The sequence below is a fragment of the Diabrotica virgifera genome, chromosome 1, assembly GCF_917563875.1.
Source record: "Diabrotica virgifera virgifera chromosome 1, PGI_DIABVI_V3a".
Lineage (NCBI taxonomy): Eukaryota > Metazoa > Arthropoda > Insecta > Coleoptera > Chrysomelidae > Diabrotica > Diabrotica virgifera.
This window is the reverse complement of record NC_065443.1, coordinates 312,957,636-312,985,558: the sequence shown is the minus strand read 5'-3', so window position 1 is coordinate 312,985,558 and position 27,923 is coordinate 312,957,636. Positions and strand designations below refer to the sequence as shown.

At 32.8% G+C, this 27,923-nt stretch overlaps 1 protein-coding gene across 1 annotated transcript in view; it reads left to right on the top strand.

Annotated features, from left to right (window-relative positions):
• Positions 1–27,325, top strand: part of LOC126886133 (putative inorganic phosphate cotransporter) — a 39,572-nt gene extending 12,247 nt beyond the window's left edge. Inside the window, exons 4-9 of the mRNA XM_050652979.1 lie at positions 577–797; positions 4,771–4,917; positions 4,983–5,115; positions 17,352–17,596; positions 24,403–24,523; positions 27,190–27,325. Of these exons, the coding sequence (XP_050508936.1) occupies positions 577–797; positions 4,771–4,917; positions 4,983–5,115; positions 17,352–17,596; positions 24,403–24,523; positions 27,190–27,206 (884 nt within the window). The 3' untranslated portion in view covers positions 27,207–27,325. The remainder of the gene's footprint in view (positions 1–576; positions 798–4,770; positions 4,918–4,982; positions 5,116–17,351; positions 17,597–24,402; positions 24,524–27,189) is intronic.
• Positions 27,326–27,923: the final 598 nt, after the last annotated feature.

Sequence of the window (27,923 nt, the reverse complement as noted above, 5' to 3'; positions counted from 1 at the left end):
CTCCTGCTCTAAATATCGCGTACGTTCGCAAAAAGCATACTTCACGAACTGTTTCATAAATAACTACTTTAATAGGAGAAAAACCTTCCATATAACGAAATATTACAATTAATTTATTGACAAAAATTATTCTATGTGAATAATGTGCTGATTTTTTAAGTTTGGGGCTTTGTGGGGGCCCCCAAAAAGTGGGGGGGCCCCGGGCAGCTGCCCAGTCTGCCCTCCTTAAATCCAGCCCTCCCGAGCGCTGAAAGTCCCTTGGAATAAACGAAAAGTTTCTTTTGGATGAGTTATTTGAAATTAAAAATCACATTAAATTTTCTCTACTTTTTCGCCTCTGTAACATATTAAAATAAACATTGTAGAAGTTATCAGGGACTTTTGGCCCTCGGTAATGTAATATTACATTCTGCGTTTAAATTTTTCAAAAATGCTTATTAGTTTTCCCAGGATTCGAAAAAAATTTGAATAGCATTAATGAAAAATTTTGCGACCGTCCCCTTAAGTGATAAAACTACGATATCAAGCACATATACTTCTCATTTTTTAAATATTCTACTGAAATAAATTTTTCAGCAAGTCCAATGGGATCTGTAGTTAGTATGATGTTATCAGGAGCAATTTCAGCAAGTTCGTACGGATGGCCTATGGTTTTTCATTTCTTTAGTACACTGGGAATTGTGTGGTGTGTCCTTTATCTTTTCTGCGGTTCTAATTCCCCTTCGGAGAATAAAAGTATTACCGAAGTAGAGAAAAATTACATACTCCGAACTTCTGTTGATGTTAACAAGAAACCAGTAAGTAATTGAACTTTACATACATATATGTGATAAGTATAATTTATTTGTTTGTGCTGCTTGTGTATATTAAAACGTTATCACTCGTAGGTTATTTGATGATAATCTCTTCGGTAATATCCATCACATAACTGTCTTGAATAATCTATATAATAATATACGATGACATTTTTAAATAAAAAAATTTTCTCAATTTAAAAATTTCTCAAATTATGTTGCTTGTGTATATTAAAACGTTATCACTCGTAGGTTATTTGATGATAATATCTTTGGTAATACCTATCACATAACTGTCTTGAATAATCTATATAATAATATACGAGGGCATTTTTAAATAAAAAATATAAAAAAATATTTTTAAGAAACGTTTTCCTTCAGTTACGAGTGACTAAAATTAAACATAAAAAAAAATCAACTAAAAAGCCATTATGTATAGTTCATATCATTAGCTACAATCCGTAAAAGTTTCAAGTTTCTACATTGTAAAAACAAGAGTATTTAAGCATTTTCCATTAAAATCGTTTTTTTTTATGTTTATTCATTATTCGTGTATTGTTCCCGTGAATGCATATGTCTGCAAATTTTCATTCATTTGCATTGAAGAAAAGTCAGTCAAATTAACGTCTAAAGATTTGATGCAAAGTATTTAAGTATAGAGAAGCGTTTAAAAAACACTATACCGCTGTGAAAGAGTGCGATGTGCGAGCAGAAATCTGGCAACACTGTCTTATGCATCATGTCTCCCTCTCTCTCACCATCTGACTCAACCAATTTCGCCTCGCTGCATTGCTCAGTGCAGGCTTGCCACGTCTATGGATTTTCCCCGAATCTAGGGATTTTTGGAACTTCAGTGACGAAAGGGATTTTTCTCGATTTATCTTTGAAATCTAGGGATTTTTAAAGTGTGACATAATTTTTATATTTATTGCTAGCGCCACCTACTATACAGTGATTAAACATGTAGAATTCAAATTTAGCAATACAGTTTTCTTTAACTTCAATCAACTTTGTTGACGTTTAATATTGGCTTACAAATTGACATTGCCAGCTGACAATGACAATTTCTTCTTTTTTTGTTGACATTGACAGCTGATAAGGATAATTTCTTCTTTTTTGTTGACATTGACAGCTGACAATGCTGATTTCTTCTTTTTTTTGGTCTATCACACACGGAATAGAAAACCATAGGACATGTTCTGTCCTTGTGAATTTAGTTAGGGATTTCTAGGGGAAATTAAAGCTCCCGTCTAGGAAAATCCAGAAATTTCATATGGCAACCCTGGCTCAGTGCTCAGTGTCGACCTATCAGCCTTCTAAGATGGAGTTCACGGTCGCTGTTATCGCAAACGTGAAATTCATGATTGTTTTTTCGAGAATATATCCAGGAAACTTTTATCTTTAATCTTAAATTTTGCTATGGAACCATGCAACCGGGGTTATTTAACCTTTTATTTTTTAAAAAGTAAGGGGTTTAAAAGATTAGGTTTAACGTGCGTAAATAGCACTTGGAATTATCTTTCAAAGAGTTTTTAGATGAACCTGATATCGTAAACACGAACGGAGTTATTAAAAAAAAAAAACAATAACATTTTTTGGAAAAATTTTTAAAAGATAAATATTGAAAAAAATTTGGAGCATAAATTTTAACGCTATCAACATATTCAGGGGCTCATTTAATAGATATTTTTAAGTACTTTGACAAATGTTTAATAAGTTTATGTTATAAAATGCATCAATTTACCGTTATTTCAGCTTGAATACTTACGAGTTTTTTACTCGCCGAAAAAAAATATACATTCAATTACCTATAACTCACTTTTAGTTAACATTAAAAGGTTTTTGTAGTAAGGGGTTTATTTCGTTTTTTATTAGCTTCAATTTTGATAATAATAAATTTTTTGTAAAACTTATACTTTTTGAGTTATTGATAAAAAAGTGGTTAAAAACATGCATTTTTCTCAAGAAAAATTAAAATATTTGATCTTTAATAACTCAAAAAGTTTTGATTTATTTTAATAACTTTATATAACAAATTTTGCTTGAAATTTGTCCCTCTATCGAATTATGGGGTTATTTTTAATAAAATAATTTTCACCCCCAAGAAGGGGTGGCATCCACCCCCAGGGTAAAAGCGCAAGTTGACACCATGTCACCTTTGTTCCTTGAGATATTCTCTAACTACTCACCAATTTTCATGCAAATGGATGGAGGTTCAACGAAATCGGAGGTAATAGCTCATATCCACCTTCAGTGACTCCACTATTTTAGATTAAAAAAATTTAATAAGAACATGTTAAAGTATATTTTGATCAAGATCAATCTATCAAAATTAAATAACTTTTATAGAAATGAAAAATAAAAACAAATAAAAACTAAAACATCGAAGAAAGACTATTTTGTTTATTTTTCCCTCTTATTTTAATATCACGTTAAAAATTCTACATAACTAAAGTAGTTGTAGATTTTTATATTATATACAACTTTGTACTTAAAATATTTTGATATGATATCAAATCTCACCAGAAATTAGAAAACTTTTCTCCTACTCTTAACCCCCTTCCCCCAAAATTAACGGCGGAATTTTTCAGTTGTTTAATTTATTTTTACTTTGTGTAATATACACTCACTGACTACTTTTTCATCGTAGAACTTTAGACAACAGTTTTTTCATCATTTTTTTACTTTACCTGGTGTAATACAGTGCTGAGTGCAAAATAACGCAAAAGATGAACAATATAATGCGTTGTGAAATAAAAGAGATGAAAATAGTAGACGTGGAAAATTATCGGAATTAACCTATAAAACATTACCAATTACGATAGTTTCCCACCTTAGGACGTTAACTAAGAGGTAGTTGACTTTAGTCATATTTATGACGTTAACGTGACATTAACATTTTTTAAATTTAAATTAATTTTCAATAATTTTGCTGGAGCTGTTAGAACGAATAGAATGAGTGAGTTTGGAAGTAAAGTAAAGCTGTCCATAGATAAATACAAAACAAAGATTATGATTAATGAGTCAACAATTTTTCTTTAATTTTCAAAATATTGTTATTTAAAAATTAAACAGACACAGTTTTCCCATTCCCTCAGGCAAAACATATTAAGTGTTAGTCAGACTACCTTGTCATATGTTGACGTTTATTTGTGTCAGTCGAAACGAAAAAAAAGCTAACATCTAAAGGTGGGAAACTATTGTAAGTGTCATGTTTTATAGGTTTATACCGATAATTTCCCACCTCTACCAGTTTCATCCCTTTCTATTTCACATCCATTTTTATTTTATTTAAAACTTAAGTGACAACATTCTTATAAAAAAATAATTAAAAGTGTGTTGTTTACTATAGGCATGGAACCCGCGTACCAAAAAAATTGATTAATAGTAAGCTGAAAATTTGTTAATATGTAGTTTAATGGTGTCTAGTCGAACAAACTTTGATATATGGGAACACTGGAAGAGGGGAAGTTTAAATTGTGGAACAGGTTAAACATTTGAAACGTCTGACTACGAAAACGTCACATGTATTTTGTCGGACCGAACTTCCAATTGATTTGTTAGCCTTTCATTAAACTCTCCTGCAAAAATTATACTGATATTTATGACCAACTGGGCATTTTAATAAGTACGACACGTAGAACATGTCAAATGACAGGCATTATGACAGGTGATAAATAGCAGTTTGATTTTTTCATGAGAGTTTAATGAAAGGGTAACACAATAATTGGAAGTTTTGTCCGACAAAATACATGGGACGTTTTCGTAGTCTGACGTTCCAGATTTTTCACCTGTTCCATAATTAAAACTTCCCCTGTTCCAATGTTCCCGTACATCAAAGTTTGTCCGACTATACACCGTTAAGCTATTAACAAATTTTCAGCTTGCCATTAATCAACTTTTTTTTGGTACGTGGGATCCAGGCCTACTAGTTGTCTTAGGCAATATAATGATATTTGTTATTTTTTTATTGTAGTTACCAACACCTTGGAGGCACATATTAACCTCAATACATTTTTATGCCTTAATATACACATACACGTGCAATGTGTTGGGACTGTGGCTTCTTTTAACCCAAATTCCTACTTACATGAGCAAAATCATGAAGTTTGATATAAAATCTGTAAGTTATGACATAACAGTACATGTATATTATTACCTATACGTAACTATCTTCCTCTTTTTAAGAACGGGACTTTGACAGCCTCAATATACCTTAGTCAATGGCTACTGAGCATCATTTTGGGATCCGTGTCAGATTATGTGATTAACAGGAAAATTCTCAGTTTAACTCTAACGAGAAAACTAGTGTCTGGTGTAGGTATGTATACTATTATTTCCTTTTAATCATTCAACATAAACCAATAAAACAATATATAAAGTGCGTCCATAAAGTAACGCATAAATTTATTATTAGCTAAATAAACAACAATATTAAAAATTCCCGAAACAGGTCGATTTTTATTTTTAAATTACGATTTTTTGATATCTATGTATATTATACCATTGTCGTCATCCATCTGAGCCTGATGACGTAATTGATGGTTTTTAAATGAAAGTAGGGGTTATGTGATAGCTCATTTGATAGGTTATTCAATTCTCTATTTAGTAATATAAACATTAACATAATTATTTATACAATATGTCCAAAAATTCTTTAAATTAAATTAATTGACACAAAAAGAAGAATGTATGTAATTTATTTAATTCTAAATACATTTGACTACTGCCAGAAAACAGAAAAAAAATTATTTGAAAAATAAACATTAATTTTCGCTTAAATGAAATGTTCAAACTGCCAAGAGACAGGTGGCTGGTAGCTTTAACATTGAATTTAAGCGAACAAGAATATTTATTTGTCAAATAAACACTTTTTTCCTGTTTTTTTTGACAACAGTAAAACGTATTTTAAATTAAATAAATTACATAGATTTTACTTTTTGCCTCATTTAATTTAATTAAAGAAACAATTTTTTAGACACCCTGTATAAATATTAATGTTAATGTTTATTATGATGAGCTTTCAAAAGAGCTATCACATGACCCCTATTCTCATTAAAAAAAATCATCGATTACGTCATCACGCTCGCATGGAAGACGACACTAGTATGATATAAAGTATGTCCCTGTAAGTTGTATCCATATGGAAAACTTTTTTATTATTAATTTTACGAAAAAAAGTTATTCTTCATAAAAAGCTCTGCATTGTCCAAAACCTAAGATTTAACCATCAAATATCAAATTTTTTGAATATTATACGAGGTATGTCAAAAAGTTTGAATTTCACTCAAGAGTAAAGTAGCTTTATTTTCACAATATTCAAAATTGCTATTATGAAAAGTTGTTTGGAATTAAACACTCTATTCTAGTATCAAATTACATCCTTCTAATCGAAAAAAGTTTTTTTTTTTGAAAAAATATGGATAACTAACATTATTCTTAATTATTTCAATTCAGATAACGCTTTTATTATTAATTTTATGAAAAAAAGTGATTCTTAATAAAAAGTTCTGCATGGTCTAAAACCTAAAATATGAATTTCGCTCAAGAGTAAAATACGTTTATTTTTCACAAATCGAAAATTGTTATTATGAAAAGGTATTTAGAATTAAAAACTATGTTTCAATATGTAATTACATCCTTCTAATTGAAATTGAAATATTCTGAACTATAAAGGTACTTTACTTTTGATCTAAGTATATCTATTTTGACATACGTCCTATAAAATTGATAAAATTTGATATAAGATGAATGTATTTTAGGTTTTAGACCATCCAGAACTTTTTATTAAGAATCACTTTTTCTCGTAAAATTAATAAGTAAAGCTTTATCAGAATTGAAATAACTGAAAATAATGTTAGTTTTCCATAATTTTTCAAAACATCTTTTTTTCAATTAGAAGGATGTAATTGCATATTAGAATATAGTTTTTAATTGCAAACAACTTTCCATAATAGCAATTTTCAATATTGTGAAAAATAAAGCTACTTTACTCTTGAGTGGAATTCAAACTTTTTGACATACCTCGTATAACATTCATAAAATTTAATATCTGATAGTTGAATCTTGGGTTTTCGACCAGGCAGAACTTTTTATAAGGAATACCTTTTTTTCGTAAAATTAATAATAAAAAAGTTTTCCATATGGTTACATCTTATAGGGACATACCGTATAAGTGAAATAGTTATTTATGATATAAGTGTTAAAAGTACACGTTTAAGGCACGCATGTGAAAGTTTGCAGAATGAGCGAAGCGAGTTCTGCAATTCACATGAGTGCTTTAAAAATGTACTTTTTAACACGCATATCATACAATATTTTTTCTACACACGTAATTACAGGACAATATCTACAAAAACTTTTACTTGAACTTGACTGACATTCCATTTTTATATTTTTTTGACATTACATCAAAATTGCCTATACGGTCAATACGAACTGCAGTGCCTTAAATTTTTTAAAGCACTAGTGCCTTAATTTAGCATTTTTAATGCTCGTATGGAGTGCTAAAAATTGCATTTTTAACACGGTTGTAGAAAAAAATTGTAATTTAAAAATAAAAATCGATTTGTTTAAAGAATTTCTAATATTGTTGTTTATTTAGGTAATAATGAATTTATGCGTTACTTTATGGACGCACTGTATAGAAGGATTCAGCAGTAATTAAGCGCTAACCATATTGCTGTATTCTGTACGATACTATCAATTAACAGTCTATACATTCAATACAATTCTAAGATATTGGACGTATATTTTTGCAGATCCTATATCTTTTGAAACACTACTCAATAATACCCTGTTATATTATATGAGCCAAACTATGTTTTCCAATACTTCATCAAATTGATGCCCTTTTATTTGCCAGGAAGATTTCTGTAATCAGGCGGTCTTTATCCAGATTTGGACACTTTAAAATATTCGAGTCTTCCTGTATGTACACGTCGGTACATTTACACTGTGCGGCATAAGTTTTATGCGAGGTTTTCGTAAACGGATTAACGAGTAACAAACGACATACTCAAGAATACATAGAACTTAATAAAACAATTAGAAAAGAACTAAAGCGCGACATACAAAAATGGAACGAGAACTTAATAGAGCGACTCATTGAAAACAACAGAAGCTTAAAATGTCTAAGACCTGCACTGGGTGTTCAAAAAACCATGAAAATTAAAGACGCCAATAATAAGGAAGAGAAGGACAAATATAAAATAACAAAAATAGTCGAAGATTTCTACAAAACCTTGTACAGTTCGCAAAGCCAGCCTAATGAATCAACAAAGGAGAACGTCAAAAGAAAAATAAAAAACGTGGGATCAGAAGTACTACCAAATATAAAGGGATTCGAATTAGAAAGAGCTTTAAAAGAACTAAAAAATAATAAAGCTCCAGGACACGACGGTATAATTGCCAAGCTCTTGAAAACAAGCAGAACAGTAACAATCCCTATACTAACAGAGCTATTTAATAAATATCTCCATAATTGCAAGATCCCTAAAGACTGGAACGAAAGTCTAATAATACTTTTACACAAAAAGGGGACACATGTGATCTACAGAATTAAAGACCTATATCGTAGCTCAATCAAGAATACAAACTATTTATGAGAATTATTTACAACCGGTTGGCCTACAAAATGGACAATTACCAACCAGTGAAACAGGCTGGCTTCCGCAAAGGATATAGTACATCAGGCCATCTGCTGACAATGAGAACATTGCTATAGAAGGCAAATGAATACCAACTACCCGAATTTCTTGCTTTCGTAGACTATGAAAAGGCGTTTGATAGTATCGAGACGTGGGCCATGGAACAAGCTATTCATAATTGTAGAATAGATTTGAGATATAGACAACTAATACATAATATATGAAAATGCAACTATGATATATTATAACTAGACGAAAATACAAATCCCATCCTTATTAAGAGAGGCGTAAGAAAAGGAGACGTAACATCGCCAAAGCTTTTCAACCTATCCCTAGAAGACGTCTTCATAACGATAAATTGGTCAACCTATGGCATTAACGTTAATGGCAAGAAGCTAAACCACCTCAGATTCGCTGACGGCATTGTGATTATAGCGAGCTCATTCGAGGAACTGCAAATTATGATGGAGGAACTAGCAGGCAGCTCCCAATACGTCGGCCTGAAAATAAACATGAGCAAAACAAAAATAATGACAAACACAGATGACCCCAGACGTATAACTATAAATGGCAGTGAGATAGAAAAAGTCCAGGAATATATTATTATCTACCTAAGTCAAATCCTGAAACTTGACAAAGAGAACCAAAGTGCGGAAATTACTAGGAGAGCAAGACTAAAATGGGCAGGATTTGGAAAACTAAGTTGGATACTTAAGAACCGCAAAATACCTCAATACTTGAGGAGCAAAGTGTTCAACCAGTGCATCCTTCCTATCATGATATATGGATGTCAAACCTGGAACCAAACCAAGGCAAATAGGAGTAAACTAGCCAAAACAGAAAGAGCAATGGAAAGAGAAATGTTAGTATACGACTGTCAGATAAAAAAGAGGAACGACTGGGTAAGAGCAAAAATAAAAGTCGAGGATATCATAACAAAAAATGCCAAACTTAAATGGAACTTTGGATGCCACACTGCCAGACAAAAAGACCAACGTTGGAATGCAACAATAAAACATTGGAGACCTTACCAAAATAAACGACCGAGAGAAAGACCGCAAATGAGATGGGTTGATGACATTAAACGAGTAGCTGGAACAAATTGGAATTATGTTGCTCAGAATAGAGACCGATGGAAGGAGTTGGGGGAGGCCTATGTCCAAACATGGACGATAAAAGGCTAAGAAGAAGAAGAAGACATGGTGATCAACTTCTGTGACAAAGTCCAATATATCTGTTATTATACAATATATTATGAGAAAAACTTGATATTACAATTTATAGACACCTTCAAGAGCAAACAGTAGCGCGTCATCAATATAACTTCGGAAGATAGTATCATACCATTTTTTGTAAGGTCTGCGAAACTTTGGTAGTTTGTAGTAATAGTGGTAATCTTTGACAGTGTATCTAAGATCAATATTTTGACAATTTAACTCATAGGCGCGCTAAATGGCAGTAATAGAAAACAATTTTGTTATTAGTAAATAAATATTTATAAAAATAAACCAAAATGGGTGAAAATTTTATGTTAATACAGTGGAACCTCGATAACTCGGTTTAATCGGGACCGCGGCCGATCCGGGTTATCGAAAATCCGGGTTAGCCGGAGAGCATTGTAAAAATTAATAAAATACGGTATACTTATAGATAAAGTCCGTTATAATTAAAATAACATGAAATATATATGCACAGTACACATCTAACTTACCTATTATAGTTGTATATTTTATGGAGTATAGTATAGACAATATAGATAGAGTATTGTTCATTTCTAGGTAAAAAAACTCAGTCAGTTTCGGTTGTGTCAATTTCGTCTGCCATCGGAACGATGTTATGTTATTTAAGAACAGTGGCTCTTTCATTGTTTAAAGTTTAAAAGACCATTGTTCTAAAAATAATTTTTTAAAAGACTTTTTCTTCTTCTTTAAGTACCGTGCCCAAATTTTTAGGCGTGGGTAGCTTCCATAACAATTTGCCGATATCGTTCTCGATCTTGTGCGGCATGTAACAATTGATCTGCTGATAAGCCAGTCCATTGACGAAGGTTTCGGAGCCATGAATATTTCTTTCGACCAATTCCTCTTTTTCCGTCGATCTTTCCATTGAGTATTAACTGCAGCATCCTGTATCTGCTACCTCTCATTATATGCCCCAAATATTCAAGTTTTCTCTTTTTTATCATCTTCATTAAGTCACCTTCGCCTTGACCTACTCTGTTTAAGACTTCTCTGTTAGAAATGCGTTGAACCCAAGATATTCTGAGCATTCTACGATATGACCACATCTCAAAGGCTTCTAATTTGTTCATCATGTTAACCTTCATGATCCAGGTTTCACATCCATATAGTAATACAGGATACACATAACATTTTAGGAACTTGATTCTTAGTTGTAAGTTCAGCTGAGAGTTGCTCAGAATCTGATCTAAGTTTCATAAATGCTCCTCTTGCAATTTCTATACGAGTTTTAATTTCTTCATCCGGATTTAGTGTCTCGTTTATCCAACATCCTAGGTATTTAAAATGGTTAACTTTTGTTACTGATTCATCACTGACAATTAGTTGCATAGGGCCGACGTCTTGTTTACTAACCACAAGTAACTTTGTCGTTGTTGCATTTATGTTAAGTCCGTTATTGGAGCATTCTCTAGTGACTCGATCTATAAGGAATTGAAGATCTTCGATGTTGTCAGCCATGATCGCGGTGTCGTCTGCATATCTGATGTTGTTAATAGTTTTACCCCCGATTCGAACTCCACATTGTCCTTCCAAGGCTTCATTAAAAATTATTTCTGAGTATACGTTAAACAAAGTTGGGGATAACACACAACCCTGTCTGACACCTCTTTGAATGCAAATTTTGTCTGTTTCTTTGCTGTCTAGCAGAATAGAAGCTTCTTGATTTAAAAGACAGTTGAAAATAAATAAAGGAATAAAAGGTGCCTGTTGTTTGCGATAGCCCGATAATGGATAATGATCGTCGCTCTGCCGCCGTGTGCCATGAGTCATTTTTACCGTATAGTTCAAATTACACATATACCCATTATCTCTCAAATATTATATTACGGTCCAAGCCAAGTTTTATCAATGAAACTCGATATTGTTAAGACATTCCAGAAGCGGCTACAGATCAAATGTTTTAAAATAATACATACATTTTTATTGTTGAAATGTGTGTCTGATGAAAATCGGTCCGGGTTAGCCGGACTTCCGGGTTATCGGGGGCCGACTTATCGAGGTTCCACTGTATAGATATTTGCACGAAATAATAGGTAATAATAAGTAATCATTTCGTTGTGAAGCGAAACAAGACCTGTGTTTTATTTAGTTCATAATTTCCATGTTCGCATAATTTTGGCACGGTTTTTAATAGACTTTTTCTTGGAAGGTTTCACTTTATTTTTCGTTTGATTAACTTTTCCCATTTTGTTAAACTACTGAGAATATTTTTAGAATAAAAGATCCTCCTAAAACTTTATATACTCGCATTAGAATTCGAAATATTTTTACGTAAAATATACTTACCTACCTACAGACCTACATATAATTAAAATTTGCAATTAACAATAATTATTTTGCCAAATTGGCGAACAACTTAGTTCTATTCTTCTATTACACAAAAATATAATAAATTAACTATAAATAAACACTACTTTCCTATAAAACAACAATAACGAATTCTTAAAATAACACACTACTGCACTGAACAGATATCGACAAAGATAACAGAACAGATAAGAGAAAATCTGACGCAGGTTTGTCAAAATGACAGTGACAATTTATATACGTTGCCTAATTAGTTATTATTTATAATATGTTCGATTTCTTGTTAGAAATAAAACATATTAGTAGGGCCAAAATGACACAAAATCTAGGCATGGGATAAAAAAGTTTATTTGAAGAAAGTTTATTATTTTGTTCTTCTCAATGGCGGTGAAGGCTCGTTTTTTTAATATTGTATTTAATTACAGAGTAATTTCCACATACTAATATATTTCTCAAATTGGGCTCTGTACCGCCATTCTTTATTATATTACGAATATGTGTGCCAAATATCTCGAAAAAATATTTAAAATTACAGCCGCAATCTTGGACCGCGTTTGTTGCTACCTGTTAATCGCTAGTGTAGCCTCTTAATGTGCACATTTTAAAATTAGTAAGAAATATACTTGGTCCTCCATAACATCCTGTATTTTATTCAAAATCTGGTTTCTCTACATTTTTCTGATATACCAGGGTTATACCGAGTGTTTTATAGTTATGAGCATTTTTATTAAAACTGATTTGATCACACTTTAAGAAAAAAAAAGCTTCGGGCCAAAGGCCCTCGGGATAGACACCATTGACCTCAAGCGTTATTATCCTTATAATACCCTTCGTACCTTAATAGCTATAACATAAGGCATATTCGTAATGTACACAAATAGTAAATACAAATTATAAAGACATTCGTCAAAATCGATCAACAAGAACCGGGGATATAGTTTAAAACTCGAGTTTGAAGTGGATAATGCGTTTTTTGATATCGCAGATTTTTAAAAAGGTAACAACTTCGTCATTAATTATAGAACTTTTAATTAGTAAAAAATGTCAACTTTCGAATATCAAAAAATAGTTGTTCCCGGACAATAGCAAAAAAATCGTACAATTTGTTTATAATCAAAAAGTTGCTATGTTTGTTGGAAATGTGTTCTTTTTACTTTTTTTAAAATTCGTTTGATATAATAGCTGTCCCTGTTATTAATGGTACCCAAGTAGAGTCATTGTAATTTCCTTTTTTTTACTAAATATTACAAAAAAAAAATGTTTTTTTATTCTTAATTATATTTTAAACGAATGGATGAATTTTTTATACTTTTCTGCTCAACAAATTATAAATCAACATTTATAGTAAATCAACATTTATACATCGCCATTTTAAAGCTTTAAAGGTGTTTTATCCAGATAGGCCTTTTTAATATAGATATAACCTTTTTCTTTTGGTGCCTATTCATTTAGAATATTGGCTATTATTCTGGCTATAATTATTTTATTAACTGATGCTTTAATTAGATTAGTTGTTGTGGAGAACCATTTCCACAGGTTCTTTAACCATGATAGTCTTCTTCTCCCAATTCCACGCTTTCCGAATAATTTTCCTTGAAGGATTACCTTCAGTAATCTGTGTTTAGTGCCGTTTCTCATTTTGTATCCGAGATGTTCTAACTTTCTGCTTTTAATGGTAAACATCACCTCTCTTTCTTTCCTCATTATTCATAATACGGTCTCGTTGGTTTTCTTGTCCGTCCATGATATCCTTAGGATTGGCATGTATAGCCAGAGCCACATCTCGAAGGCTTTAAGTTTTTTCTCCATAGCTTCAGGAGCGTCCATAATTCAACTCCTTAGTATAATATTGAAAAGATATAACATCCTAGGAGCCCTACTTTTATCTCCAGATTAAGGTTTAAGGCTTTTAAAGAGTTAGGATAGATAGTAACCTAATTGCTTCATTTTTTACTGGAAGACGAAGGTAGGGAAAAGGGCGCATTTTCTCGTCAAATTGTTAAATAATTAAGAAATTACCTGAACCCACTATAGCAAACATATAAGTTTTATGGCAGGGGAGCCTAAGCAGGGATTTTTGCATTAACTCGAGTGCGCCAGATTATCATATGGGCAGAAGCCTGGTACCCTGTAGATGTACCTCTGCCATATATTGGCTCCAAACACAAGGAAGTTCGTTAAGGGGGGGCCGAAAAAAAAATCAATCCTTAGAAAAACTCGAAATCGTCAGATTAAGATAAGGTAAGTGAAGTACATGCAAATCAGTGTATATTTCAAAAATCTGACGATTTGGGCGGGGCGTAAGAAAATGGGTGAGTCGAGAAAAATCTATCGAATGATACCAAACACGACTCTCTACGGAGAGGGGTGGGCGATAAATTTAAAATTTTAAATACATCCCGCGATATTTCGCGAAATGCACATCAGATTCAATACTCAGAAACACACTTATTCAATATGTTTGAAAAATCTATCGAATAACACCAAACACGACCCTCCACGGAGGTGGGGTGGGGGTTACTTTAAAATTTTAAATAGGAACCCCCATTTTTTAGTGTAGATTCGGATTTCTTACGTAAAAATAAGTAACTTTTATTTAAAACATTTTTTAGAATTATGGATAAATGGCGCTATAATCGGATATACGATGTTTTACCCAATAGGTCCCCAAAACGCTTGAGTGACTGCACATTTAGCATACTTTTCTCCCCTACTATAAGCTATATTTTTTAAAACTGAAAAAAATCAACGCTTGTCTTGTCACTATTCAGCCCTTTTTTGATCACCATAACTTTTGAATTTTACTGAATTTTATACTAATTTTTAAGTTTTAAGCTATTAGGCCTGGATACCGCGTATCAAAAAAAGTTGATTAAAAGCAAGCTGAAAATTTGTTAAGAGCTTAACTGTGTCTAGTCGGACAAACTTTAATGTAGGGCAACATTGGAACAGGTAAAGTTGTAATTGAGGAACAGTTTAAAAATTTGGAACGTCAGATTACAAAAATGTCCTATGTATTTTGTCGGACAGAACATCCAATTGATTTGTTACCCTTTCATTAAACTCTCATGCAAAAATCACACTGCTATTACTAACCAACATGATTCCTGCCATTTGACATGTTCTTCGTGTTCCACTCATTAAAATGCCCAGTTGGTGATAAACAGCAACCTGATTTTCGCATGAAAATATAATGAAATGGTAACAAATCAATTGGAAGTTCTGTCCGACAAAATACATGAAACGTTTTCGTAGTCTGACGTTCCAAATTTTTAACATGTTCCACAATTAAAACTTCCCCTGTTCCAATGTTCCCATACATTAAAGTTTGTCCGACTAGACACCGTTAAGCTATTAACAAATTTTTAGCTTGCTATCAATCAATTTTTTTTGGTACGCGGGATCCAGCTCTATACATATGTTCTAAAATTTTTTTGCTCCGTATTCGTCTCTTATACACTTTCGGCTGACATATACAGAGTGCAAAATAATTACAAGCAATTGTAATTCTATTGTAATTATAATTCTTCTCAAATCTTCCAGAACATATGTTGGAAATCCTCGTCTCACTAATTAATGATTCCTTTGAAAAAGGTAAATTTCAAGAGTGCCTAACGGCAGCCATTATTATTTCTCTTCATAAAGGTGGTGAAAAATCTAATGCCTGCAATTATTCAGAGACTATTCAAAATTATTCAGAGACTCACAAAAACCCGACTTATATCCTTTTTCATTGATAACAACATTTTATCACAAAATCAGTTCGGCTTTTTAACTAATAAATGTACCACTAACGCCATGTTTTCTGTACTACATGAGGTTTATCAAGCACTAAACAATAATCTTTATACTGCCACTTTTCTGTGACTATGCCAATGCTTTTAATTGTGTAAATCATGACATTTTGATAAAAAAAACTAAATTTCTATGGAACTCGAGGTAGTTCTTTGAATTGGTTTCAATCTTATTTGGATAATAGGAAACAACTGGTTAGAGCTAATGATACTGACTCTAGTCTCAAAAACGTTGTATGTGGGGTACCACAAGGTTTAGTATTAGGTCTTCTACTTTCCTTATCTTTGTAAATGACACCACTAATATAAAAATCGATAGAAAGAAATTTTCTTTTTGCTACCAGTATGATACCAGTGTCACTTGGAGCAACTCAATTATTGCAACTCTTCATGCAACTATAACTTCTGATCTGTCTATGATAAAAACCTGATCTGACTCTAATTTACTCTCCTTTAACGTAGATAGCATTATGATTTGATGCATGTAGCATTATCCTATAAAGCTGCTCTTCACCCCTTTCTTTTTAATAACAGTTAGATCGCTACTGTTGATTCTGTAAAATTTCTTGATAGGCTATAAGATCTGTTTCGAAGGAACTCAATTTATCATCTAAAATAACATATTATTTTTCTTTGTTCGAGTCTCATCTTCCATATGGTCTTCCTTTTTGGAGTTCTAGTACAGCTGCCCAATTTGATGTTATTTTTAAATTACAAAAAAGAGGAATAAGATATCTGTTTGGCCTCAGAAGAACAACACATTGCAGAAGTTACTTTAAAGATCACGGAATTTTAACCCTTCCATCCTTATATATTTTAGAAACTGCTTGCTTAATTCGTAAACACATGCATGTCTTTCCAGCAATGAACTGATACTGAAAACGGCGTTTTTGTGTGTTGCTATTAATTTGCTCTCCCACATGCAGCGACAATGACAAGTCGGAATGGGACGTTTCGATGCCGCCGGTTCATCGCCGGCCGTTTCGATGCCGCCGGTTCATCGCCAGGCCATTTCATCGCCGTCATATCTTGCATTTCCTAGAATTCCTAATTAATACTAAAAATAACTAATAATTGTAACTGTCGAAAATTCGGAAATATATCAGATAGCGATTAATTGACTGGCGATGAATCGGCCGGCATCGGCATCGATCTAGCGGCATCGAAACGGCGGCGATGAAACGTCCTAGACCCTGACAAGTATACACTTGCAAAAAGTACTCGGAAAATGTACTCGTATAATAAACGCGGGCACTGGGTATTTTAGCCCATATGCTATGCGTACGACTACTGAGTACTTTATTGAAAATGTACTTGGGTACTGGGTACTGAGTACCCAAAATGTACTTACAGTACAAAATTCGGATACTTGTACCCGGGTATTGCCCAGCTCTACTTTATGTCATTGTATTCGAGGATGTGAGTATTGAGAGTAATTTGGACGGCTCTCCTAGACTTCAACAATATTTATTAACCTTTAACCACTTTAATCTGGCTAATTGGCTCCGCCAAAGCCATTTTTCAGAAAAAAAACCACTTTAATAAGCTGGAAATAACTTGTTTTAGGTACCTTCGGACCAGCGATTTCACTTGTATTCCTAGCTCAATGTACCGAAGAAAATACTGTCAAGGGTGTGATTCTGCTATTTCTTGCAGTCGGTACAGGAGGTGCCCAAATTTGTAGCATTTTAATCAACAGCGTAGATCTTTCACCTAACCATGCCGGTGTTCTTCAAGGAATTGTCAATGCATTTTCTCACGTCTTTGCTATATTCGCACCGCTGATAGCAGAATTTTTGGTTTCTGACGAAGTAAGTAATACTTATTGATATTGAGACAAGTTTAAACATTATTTTATTTAACAACACTTAATTTACTATTATTTATTTTTAACTTATTTACACACTAACATATATACTAAAAAATTTAATAATTTATTATATCTAATTATTCTGTACAATTTATTTTACATTTATAACGGGCACTATTAAAATCAAAATATCACTGATTCCATGTCAACACAATTTATCTATTTATACTTAGTCAACCTCTCCGGGAAAGCGATAGAATATTCTACTCGTCCGGCGGGAAGCTGGAGGTAAAACTCGTTCCGTTTATGGTAAAAAGGAGAGATGTTACCCTTACGTATGGGGTTGGTTATCAGGAATGCACTTATTTATAGATCTGTACTTTATTGTTGGTTCAGTTCAAGGAATTGTACCCAGCTGAGACGACAATGACTATATTCTATTCTGACTGACTAACTGATTCTTCTTCTTCTTTAAGTGCCGTCTCGTAATCGGAGGTTGGATATCATCATCACTATCTTTACTCGATCTACCGCTGCTTTGAAGAGTTCTATCGAACTGCATTTAAATCAGTCCCTTAAATTCTTCAATCATAGCGCTCTCCATCTTCCTATACTCTCTCCGTCTCTTATCTTTCCCTGTATTATCAGTCTTAGCATTTCATATCGCTGTCCCCTCATTACGTGTCCCAGATATTGTTATACATAAAAAAGATAATGTAATAGATAAAAAAACACGGACTTAATTAAAACTTTAAATTATATATCTACTAATTTTTACAACAAACCAGTAGTAGGGGAGTAAAGTATGCTAAATTTGCAGTCACTCGAGCGTTATGGGGACCTATTGGGTTGTGAAGAGTAGGTCCTAAAATCAAAAAAAGTTAAGAAAAATTTTCCATTTTAGCGGGCGCTTGTCATTTTTTAATTTAATTTTCCATTTCCAACAATGGTTTTTTCCGATTATAGCGCCTTCTATCCATAATTAGAAAAAATGTCTCGAATAAAAGTTGCTTATTTTTACGTAAAGAATCCAAATCTGCAATAAAAATTTGGGGTCCCATTTAAGATTTTAAAGTAACCACCCACCCCGCCCCCGTTGGGGGTCGTGTTTGGTACCATTCGATAGATTTTTCAAAAATATTTTGAAAGTGTATTTTGCAGTTTTTCGATATGATGTTCATTTTGCGAAATATCGCGGAGTTTGTATTTAAATTTTAAATTTACCCCCCACCCCTCTCCGTGGGGTTTCATCTTTAGTACCATTCTATAGATTTTTGAAAAATATTGAAGACGTATTTTTTAGTTTTTCGATCTGACGTTCATTTCGCGAAATATTCGCTTTTCTTTTGTGAAACTTTTTGACTCACCTATTTTCTTATCCCACACAAATCGTCAAATTTTTGAAATATACACTCTCTTGCATGTACTTAACTTACCTTATCTTAATCTGACAATTTCGAGTATTTTTAACCATAGATATTTTTATTCGAGCCCCCCTTAACGAACCTCCCTGTGTTAAGAGCCAATACATGGTAGAGGTACATCTGCAGGGTACCTGGTTTCTGCCATATGATAATCTGACGCGCTCGAGTAACTGCAAAAATCCCCGCTTGGGCTCCCCTACCACAGACACTTTTTGAGTGTTAACAATTTGACATCTATTAAATTGTTTATTTCTCAAAAAACACAATATGATTATCACACCCGGTATAAATGACATTTATCTGGCTAGAAACAATATTATTACATCAATTTTCTTAAATAATAAGGCTATAACATAATAAAATTTGCTCAAATTGGACAACAGGTTTAGGAAATTAGAGACATCTAACATGTCCCATTTTTAAGGTGTTCCTTTAATTTTGCCGCTTAGTGTATCTTACTTATCTGAATAGATACTGAGTTAATCCATAGTACACATTGCTAGACAGGTACAAACTTCCAGAACGGTGCGAAAGGTATACCGTTTAGACCAGGGCGCATCTGTAAAAATATTAGTACATTTGGACGTTGAGAGGTGACTCAAATTTTTTTGCAGAAATTGCTTGAAAATAAGTCAGATAATAATATTTGAGTTATCCTCCCTCTCAAAAAGGTCCGGAACATTGTTTAAATAACCAAAATGTCAAAAAATTAAGGAAAAATTCGATTTTTTTTCTTGGTTTTTTGATTATAACTTTAAAGGTATTCATTTTCGAGAAAAGTTGTACTGACATAAAAGTTGCGTAATTAAATTTTTTACAATATAGAATTGGTTTAAAATTTAAAAAATAGTCACCCTTGTTGCAAAATGGCAATAATTTCGAAAAAACCCTACAAAAACAAGTATTCGCATTTTACATTTTTAAACCATTTATGCTACACGTAGGACCTTCGCGTTTCACCCAGAAAAACTATATGATATGTTAAAACAATACAGTAAATTTCAACAAGATCGGTTCAATAAATTTTGCAAAATAAATTTTGCAATCCAGCTTTCGCAAAAAAAATTCATTTTTTCAAAATGTTACAGAACTAAAAATAAAGCAGATAGCAAGTTGAATTTTTTTTTGATTATAGAAGTGTACTGTACCTTTCATTTGCAATTTTGCAAAATTAAAATTGATTAACACCACGGCGTCAGGAATTTTTTTAAATAAACAATAATTATTGGTGCTACGCGCAGGACAGCGCATAGTTTGCTCTGATTGGGCATTCCAATGACCTTTGATAATGATTCATACATTTTAATTTTTATTACATTTCGATATAAATAAATAAATTTGTTTATTGCAAAATAAAAACACATACTCTATCCTTTGAAATAACACTTTTATTAGCAAACACTTTCTTTGTTCATATATTTTAACTTAGAGAATAAAAGTTTATTATTTTTAAACATATGCAATTGTTTAAACAATATTTCACAAACAATAATAAAATTAGTTTGATTTGGTGGAATTAAAATATTAAAATACAACAAAATATAGAGTAACAAAATAATATATTAGATAAAGATTGGAAGAAATTTTGGTGGAAATCAACTTGTGTGAATCGAACACCGTTTTCCTGCGCGTAGCACCAAAAATTAAGGTTTATTTAAAAAATTTCCTGACGCCGTGGTAATTAATCGATTTTAATTTTGCAAATTGCAAATGAAAGGTACAGTACACTTCTATAAGCAAAAAAAAATTCAACTTGCTATCTGCTTTATTTTCAGTCCTGTAACATTTTGAAAAAATGAATTTTTTTTGCGAAAGCTGAATTGCAAAATTTATTTTGCAAAAACTATTGAACCGATCTTAATGAAATTTACAGTATTGTTTTACTGTATCATACAGTTTTTCTGGGTGAAATACAAAGGTCCTATGTGTAGCATAAATGGTTGAAAAACGTAAAATGCAAATACTTGTTTTTGTATGGTTTTTTCGCAATTATTGCTATTTGGTAACTAGGGTGACTATTTTTTTAAATTTTTAACAAATTCCATATTGTAGGAAATTTAATTATGCAACTTTTATATCAGTACAACTTTTCTCGAAAATGAATACTTTTAAAGTTATAATCAAAAAACAAAGAAAAATATGAATTTTTCCTTAATTTTTTGACATTTTGATTATTTAAACAATGTTCCGGGCCTTTCTGAGAGGGAGAATAACTCAAATATTATTATTTGAGTTATTTTTAAGCAATTTCTGCAAAAAAATTTGAGTCACCTCTCAACGTCCATCTCAAAACAGATGCGCCCTGGACTAGTTAGGTATGTGATGCCAATGTTTGTTGGATATGGGTGTGGGGCAGCAGTGGCGTGCTGGAACTTTTCAAGCGGCCCGGTGATTTTATAGAAAAGCGGCCTCCCATCCTTATTTTACCTTCTATTATCAGAATTTTTGTTTCTTATTTTTAAAACAAAAATATTTCTTCTTCTGATATTTGTATAAATATGACTGCCTGTTTTTTAAATGTGCCTCTAGTAAGTTGTCGTTCCATCGTTTTCATGGTCTTCCCACTGATCGTCTTGCTATTGGGGAACTGTCTCTCGCTATCCTTACTACACTATTTATTGTCATTTGGCGTATGAGTTCATTCCATTCTATTCTTCTGTTTCTTATTCCGTTATTAATATTGTCCACCTTGAATCTCCATTGTACATCTGTACTTCTAGCTCTGTGTCCCATAGAGTCTTACCATCGATGTTTCGAAGGGTTTTCATCTCCGCTGTTTCGAGCAATTTTTTTGTCCTCTCCGTGTCGGGTCGTGTTTCTGCATTGGTCTGATGACTATTTTGTAAATTCTGCCTTTCATTTCTTTTCCAATATTTTTATTCACTTGATCTTCCACTTCTGTTTCGAGCCTTCCGTAGCTAGATGATGTGATGCCTAGATATTAAAACTCCATCACTTGTTCTATTAGCCCTCCAGCTCCAATTTACATGTTATTGGATTTGCTGTTATAACCATGAATCCATGTTATGTTAAATTGGTGCAGCATACGTTGTTAGAAATGTTTGATCCTGCGAAGAGTTGAGTACGAAAGCAATAAAGTTGGTGTGATGTGAAAATCAATAAAGCTAAGACAAAAATAATGATGTTCGACAGATTCGACACTATTCAACTAATTAACATATTACAGGAACACCAGATAGTAAACATCTTTGTCTATCTCGAGTCTAGTATAACTGACGATGGTAACTGTGAAGTAGGAGTTCGTAGACGTATTGGTATTGCAAAAAATGCGATGAATCGCCTAACTAAAGTTTGGAAAGACAGATTTATTTCTCAAAATATCAAGATGAGACTGGTGAATGCCGTTGTATTCTCAATATTTCAATACGGGGCAGATACTTGGACTCTTTGAGTGCAAGTGTGGTGCTTTTGAGAGCGGATGCCTTTGAGATGTGTTGCTGGAGAAGAATGCTGCGCATACCTTGGACAGCTCATAGGATAAACGTTTCCATTCTAAACCAACTCGAAATTAAAAAAAAAGGCTCTCCACAATATATCTGCAACGAATTCTGCAATTCTTCGGTCACGTGGTTCGCATAGGTGACGATAGTTTGGAGATATTAATTGTTTCTGGAAACGTTCCGGGGAGAAGATCAAGAGGACGATCACCAACTAGATGGTCCGATCAAATTAAGAATTCAGCTGGAAAGTCATTCTGCGAAGCTCTTAGAGCAGCTAAATATAGAGAGTAATGGAATAAAATTGTTAGGAATATTGGTGGAAATCACGATCCTAAATAATGGGGAAACGACAAGCGAGAGAAATACGTTCTAAATCATCTTCACTTTGAGACATTAGTATTGCATCTTCTGGATAGCAGATTTATTTAAGTTGTTTTTCCATTTATAGAAAATATTATAAAATCTATATTAAATACAGGGGAACATTCCATGGTGCTTAATGTATGCTGATGATGTCGTGTTAGTAGGAAATAGTGAAAGAGACTTAGAACAAAAACTGGAACAGTGGAGACAAGCTCTGGAGGAAAAAGGTTTAAAACTTAGTAGGACAAAAACAGAGTATTTGGAATGTTCATTTAAAGATGGAGCTACTACAAATAAAATGGTATCTTTGGATGGTGAAATGATTGTAAAAAGCAATAGTTTTAAGTACCTAGGATCGGTATTACAGAGTAATGGAGAAATAGATGGAGATGCATGCAGTAGAATTAGGGCTGGATGGATGAAGTGGAAAGAAGCGAGTGGTGTGTTGTGTGACAGAAAAATTCCAATGAAGCTGAAGGGAAAATTCTATAAAACAGCCATAAGACCAGCTATGATGTACGGAACTGAATGTTGGGCAGTGAAAAAGAAAGAGGAACAGCGAATGCATGTGGCGGAAATGAGAATGCTTAGATGGATGAGTGGAGTGACAAAGAAGGATAAAATTAGAAATGAGTATATTAGGGGAAGTCTAGGTGTGGCACCAACTGATGCCAAAATGAGAGAGCATAGGTTAAGATGGTTTGGTCATGTTCAACGTCGAGACGTTAACCACCCAATACGAAGAATAGCTGAAGTTCAGATTCCTGGAAGGAGTAGGAGAGGAAGACCAAAGAAGAGCTGGGGGGAGACGATAAGGCAGGACATGTTGGTAAAGGGGATTAACATTGATATGACCCAAGATAGAATTGTGTGGAGAAATGCAATTAGGGAAGCCGACCCCGCATAGGGATAAGGCAAAGAGAATGATGATGATTATAAAATCTATATTATACATAAAATATATATTTTTAATGGATCTATCCTCGCCTATTTTAAGATAAACGTTATACACCGTCTGGTTCTGTCCACTCCAAATCGAAGCAAAACCGAAAACATCCAAAAATACTTAACGAACTTCTCCCAGAAACACATATCTGAACAAAATATATACAATTGCTGAGTCGTATTTTGTGTAAAAGTTTTTTGTTTATATTATCCGCCGAATAATGCCTATTCATGACTCAATTGAACGTCTTAATATTTTAACCGTTTTGAAATACAGGTGTATAAAACAGACAACTGGAATTAATGCAATATTATTCAAATGGCTCGAACACTATGTATGGAAATAAAATATTTTTGAAATGTTTTAATATCATTCAATTAGAAATTAAAAAAAAAATTGTTGCATCTAAAATGTTTTGTGAAAAAAAACTTATTTGACCGGCCTCAAGAGGCCGCGGCCTCTCGGTGATTGCACCGATTCGTTTATATGGCCAGCACGCCACTGTGGGGCAGACAGTTAACTACGTAACAACATTCTAGCGTACGAAGCGGACGTTTTTAATACAAATATGATAATATTATGTTATCTACATTTACAATTTTTTAATTTTCAGTATAATCCAGCTCAATGGCAAATCGTATTTTACTTTGGTAGCTGCGTTTATCTTTCTGGTGGAATTATTTTCTCTGTCTTTGGTTCTGGAAAAGTTCAACCATGGAATGATCTCTATAACAGTAAGTGTAAACTTTTTACTATTTAATATTAATCTATTTTCGTAAATCCAGCCCTTTTATAATATTATACTTAGAGGGTGTCCCAAAAGTAGTGGAACGGTCGAATATCTCGCGAAATTAACGTCGGATCGAAAAACTGAAAAATACGTGTTCAATATTTTTCAAAAATCTATCGAATGGCACTAAACACGACCCCCCACTCCACTCCCAGGAGGGAGGGTGGGAGTCACTTAAAAATCTTAAATTTAAATTGCCATTTTTTGTTACAGAGGTTTTGATTCCTTATGTAAAAATAAGCAACTTTTATTCGAGACATTTTTTCGAATTCTGAATAAATGGCACTATAATCGGTAAAAACTATTGAGGCGTTTATTGGACTAAGAACACCTGTCCAAAAAATAAAATTTTGGCAAATCAAGAAAAACTTACCAGACTTCTGTTGTTTTTATACAACTCTCCAAATGTTCTATGTAGTTTACTCCGGACATCTGGGATTTTTACACAACTGAATGTGTCAGATAGATAAAGAAACTACTATTCTATGAGAAGAATACATAAAGTCGAATTAGCGAAAAATGGACATTTGTTGTTTTTCAAATAAACGCTTCAATGTATCGTGATACTATAGGTAAATTATAGAAACGGTCTAATATATCGAGAAATACATTTCCATATGAAAAACCAAAAAACATGTGTTTAATATTCTTCAAAAACCTATCGAATGACACCAAACACAACCCCCACTCCACACCCTGGAGATGGGAGGGGAGCTAACTTTAAGATCTTCATAAGGAACCCCCGTCTTTTATTACAGGTTTGGATTCCTCATGAAAAAATGAGTAAGGTTTATTGGAAACATTTTTTTAGAATTGTTGATAGATGGCGCTATAATCGGAAAAATGCGATTTATTAGCGCCATCGATCAACAATTTTAAAAAATTTTTCGGATAAATGATACTTATTTTTTCATGAGGAATCCAAACCTGCAATAATAAACGGGGATTCATCTTTAAGATTTTAAAGTACCCCCACCCCACCTCCAGAGTGTGGAGTGGAGATCGTGTTTGGTGTCATTCGATGGGTTTTTGAAAAATAATAAATAATATATTCGTGATGCAACAAGTAAAAGAGAAAAGAAAAGCAAGGATCCGTCTACTACTATGGTCTGTTTTTTAACAAAGAGGAGTAATTCAAATTTACCGCGCCGTAATGCTCATTTGTAATTGGTCCAGTCTCAGGCAAGTTTACTCCACTGTTACGAAATTTTGACACTAATGACATTTATAAAATTTTGACACTTCTGGCATTTTATAGGTTAATTAAGTTTTATCGGCGATTTATTGTGTTTTTGGCGTTATTACTTTAATTTTTAGATTTTTAGTCTACTTTTATATCAAAAACAGTTGTTTTTATAATTATTTAGCGTCGTATTAGTATAGTATAATATGTATGGATTATCGTCGAAAGCCGATATGATCAACCAAAAAAGAAGATGTATTTGGTGATATTTCTAGTGACTTTCTTGGGTGTGAATTAGTCTTTTTAGTTTACTCGTCTTGGTTTAAAAATAAACTGTAACTAACATTTATTGATCTGGAGAAAGCCTACGGCACGGAACCTTTAAGGAGACTGTTTGAAAGTTTGAGGACGATAAAAATATGTATGAAAATCCGAAAAGCTCTGTATTAGACAGGGAAAATCTATGTCGAAACCATTCCCTGTTACAAAGGGTTTAGGCAAGAGTGCTGCTTTTCGTCAACACTATTTAAAATATACAACCAGAAAGCTCTGGAGCAATGGAGGAAAACAGTTGCTGGGATGGGAATATTGATTGAAGAAAACTGCTTAAAAACTTTGTTGTTTGCTGATGACCAAGTAATTCTTGCCAACGATGAATATGATATGGATTATATGCTAAGAAAGTTACAGATCGAGTATGAAAAATTGGGCATTTGTACGAACATAGAGAAAACGGAATATTTGAGAATAGGAGAGGAAACCGAAGATACGGAATTAGAATTAAGAACTATGAGAAAATGTAAGGAATGTAGATATTTAGGAAGCAAAATATCAGAAGAAGGAATTACAAAAAGAGACATAGATCATAATATAGAGCAAGGAAGGAAAGCAACTGGTATTTTAAATGGTCTACTATGGTCTATCACGGTGAACCTGAACACAAAATTAACAATCTACAGAACAATTGTGGAACCTATTATAACTTATGGAGCAGAGTGTTGGCCACTCACAGGAAAAGAAAAAAAATATAGAAGTGCGGATATGAATTACTTACGTAGAGCATGCAGGGTATCTAGATTAGAACACGCACCAAATAAGGAAATAAGACGACGGACAAAGAGTGTATATTCCACGGTTGACCAAATAGAAACAAAGAAATTGCTATTGTATGGTCATGTTATGAGAATGCCAGAGGAAAGATGGCCAAAAAGAGCATTAAATTACACACCCATAAATAGAAGAAGAAGAGGAAGTCCTACAAAAATATGAAAGAAAGGCATAGATCAATCTATGGCAGATAAAGCTATAGAAGAAATCTCCCTTTTCATTAGTTTTCTTCTACGAATATTTGCTAAACTCTTTTTAAGTTTCATGTAAATATATTGGATATAAATTTTCTAATTTCTCAAATATATAAAATTTTTCAGGTAATGTTGCGGCGTGATACTCAACTGGAACTGTTATACTTGTAAATATAATAAACACTGTGACTGTGATTGATATTCAATTCTATATATAGTAATTATTTGTGTGTTTATTACATTAATAAATTATTATATGCAATATTTTCTTTTATTTAAACGAATACAGAATAACAATATGTAGAAAAAGAAAAAAAATTAATCGAAGTTTTGTATAACCTCACAAAAAATTACTTAAAATATAATAAATCAACCAAAAAATTCTTGCATGCAGCATGCAGAATAATTCTGCACGCTGACACCGTAGACTTCAGATGGTAAGGTTTCTTGACCTTACCATGATCAAATATTCGTTATATGTAATGTAATTTTTCGTGTGAAAGTCTTTTGTGCTTGTAATAGATGTTTTAACTTTTCCGACCTCAAAAAACAACAGCAAAGTTGAGCATTTTTTCAACAGTCAGACAAGGTTTTTTTTCCATCAAATAAAAAACTGCATAAGAACTAGAAGTAATTTATATCATACATGGGATCCATCTCAATTCATAGTGGTATTTTGAACTTTTTGACCATAGCTCTGAAGATGGCTTTGTAAGCCGAAAGTGCTCAGCTAGGAATTATTTATTTTACACACTTCAAAAATACACTTCTCCCTATTTACTTTTCACTTATTTTTGTTTATATCTGTTTTGTTGGTCACTTGCTGAGAAAAAGTAATACAAATAAAACTGTAGAAAATT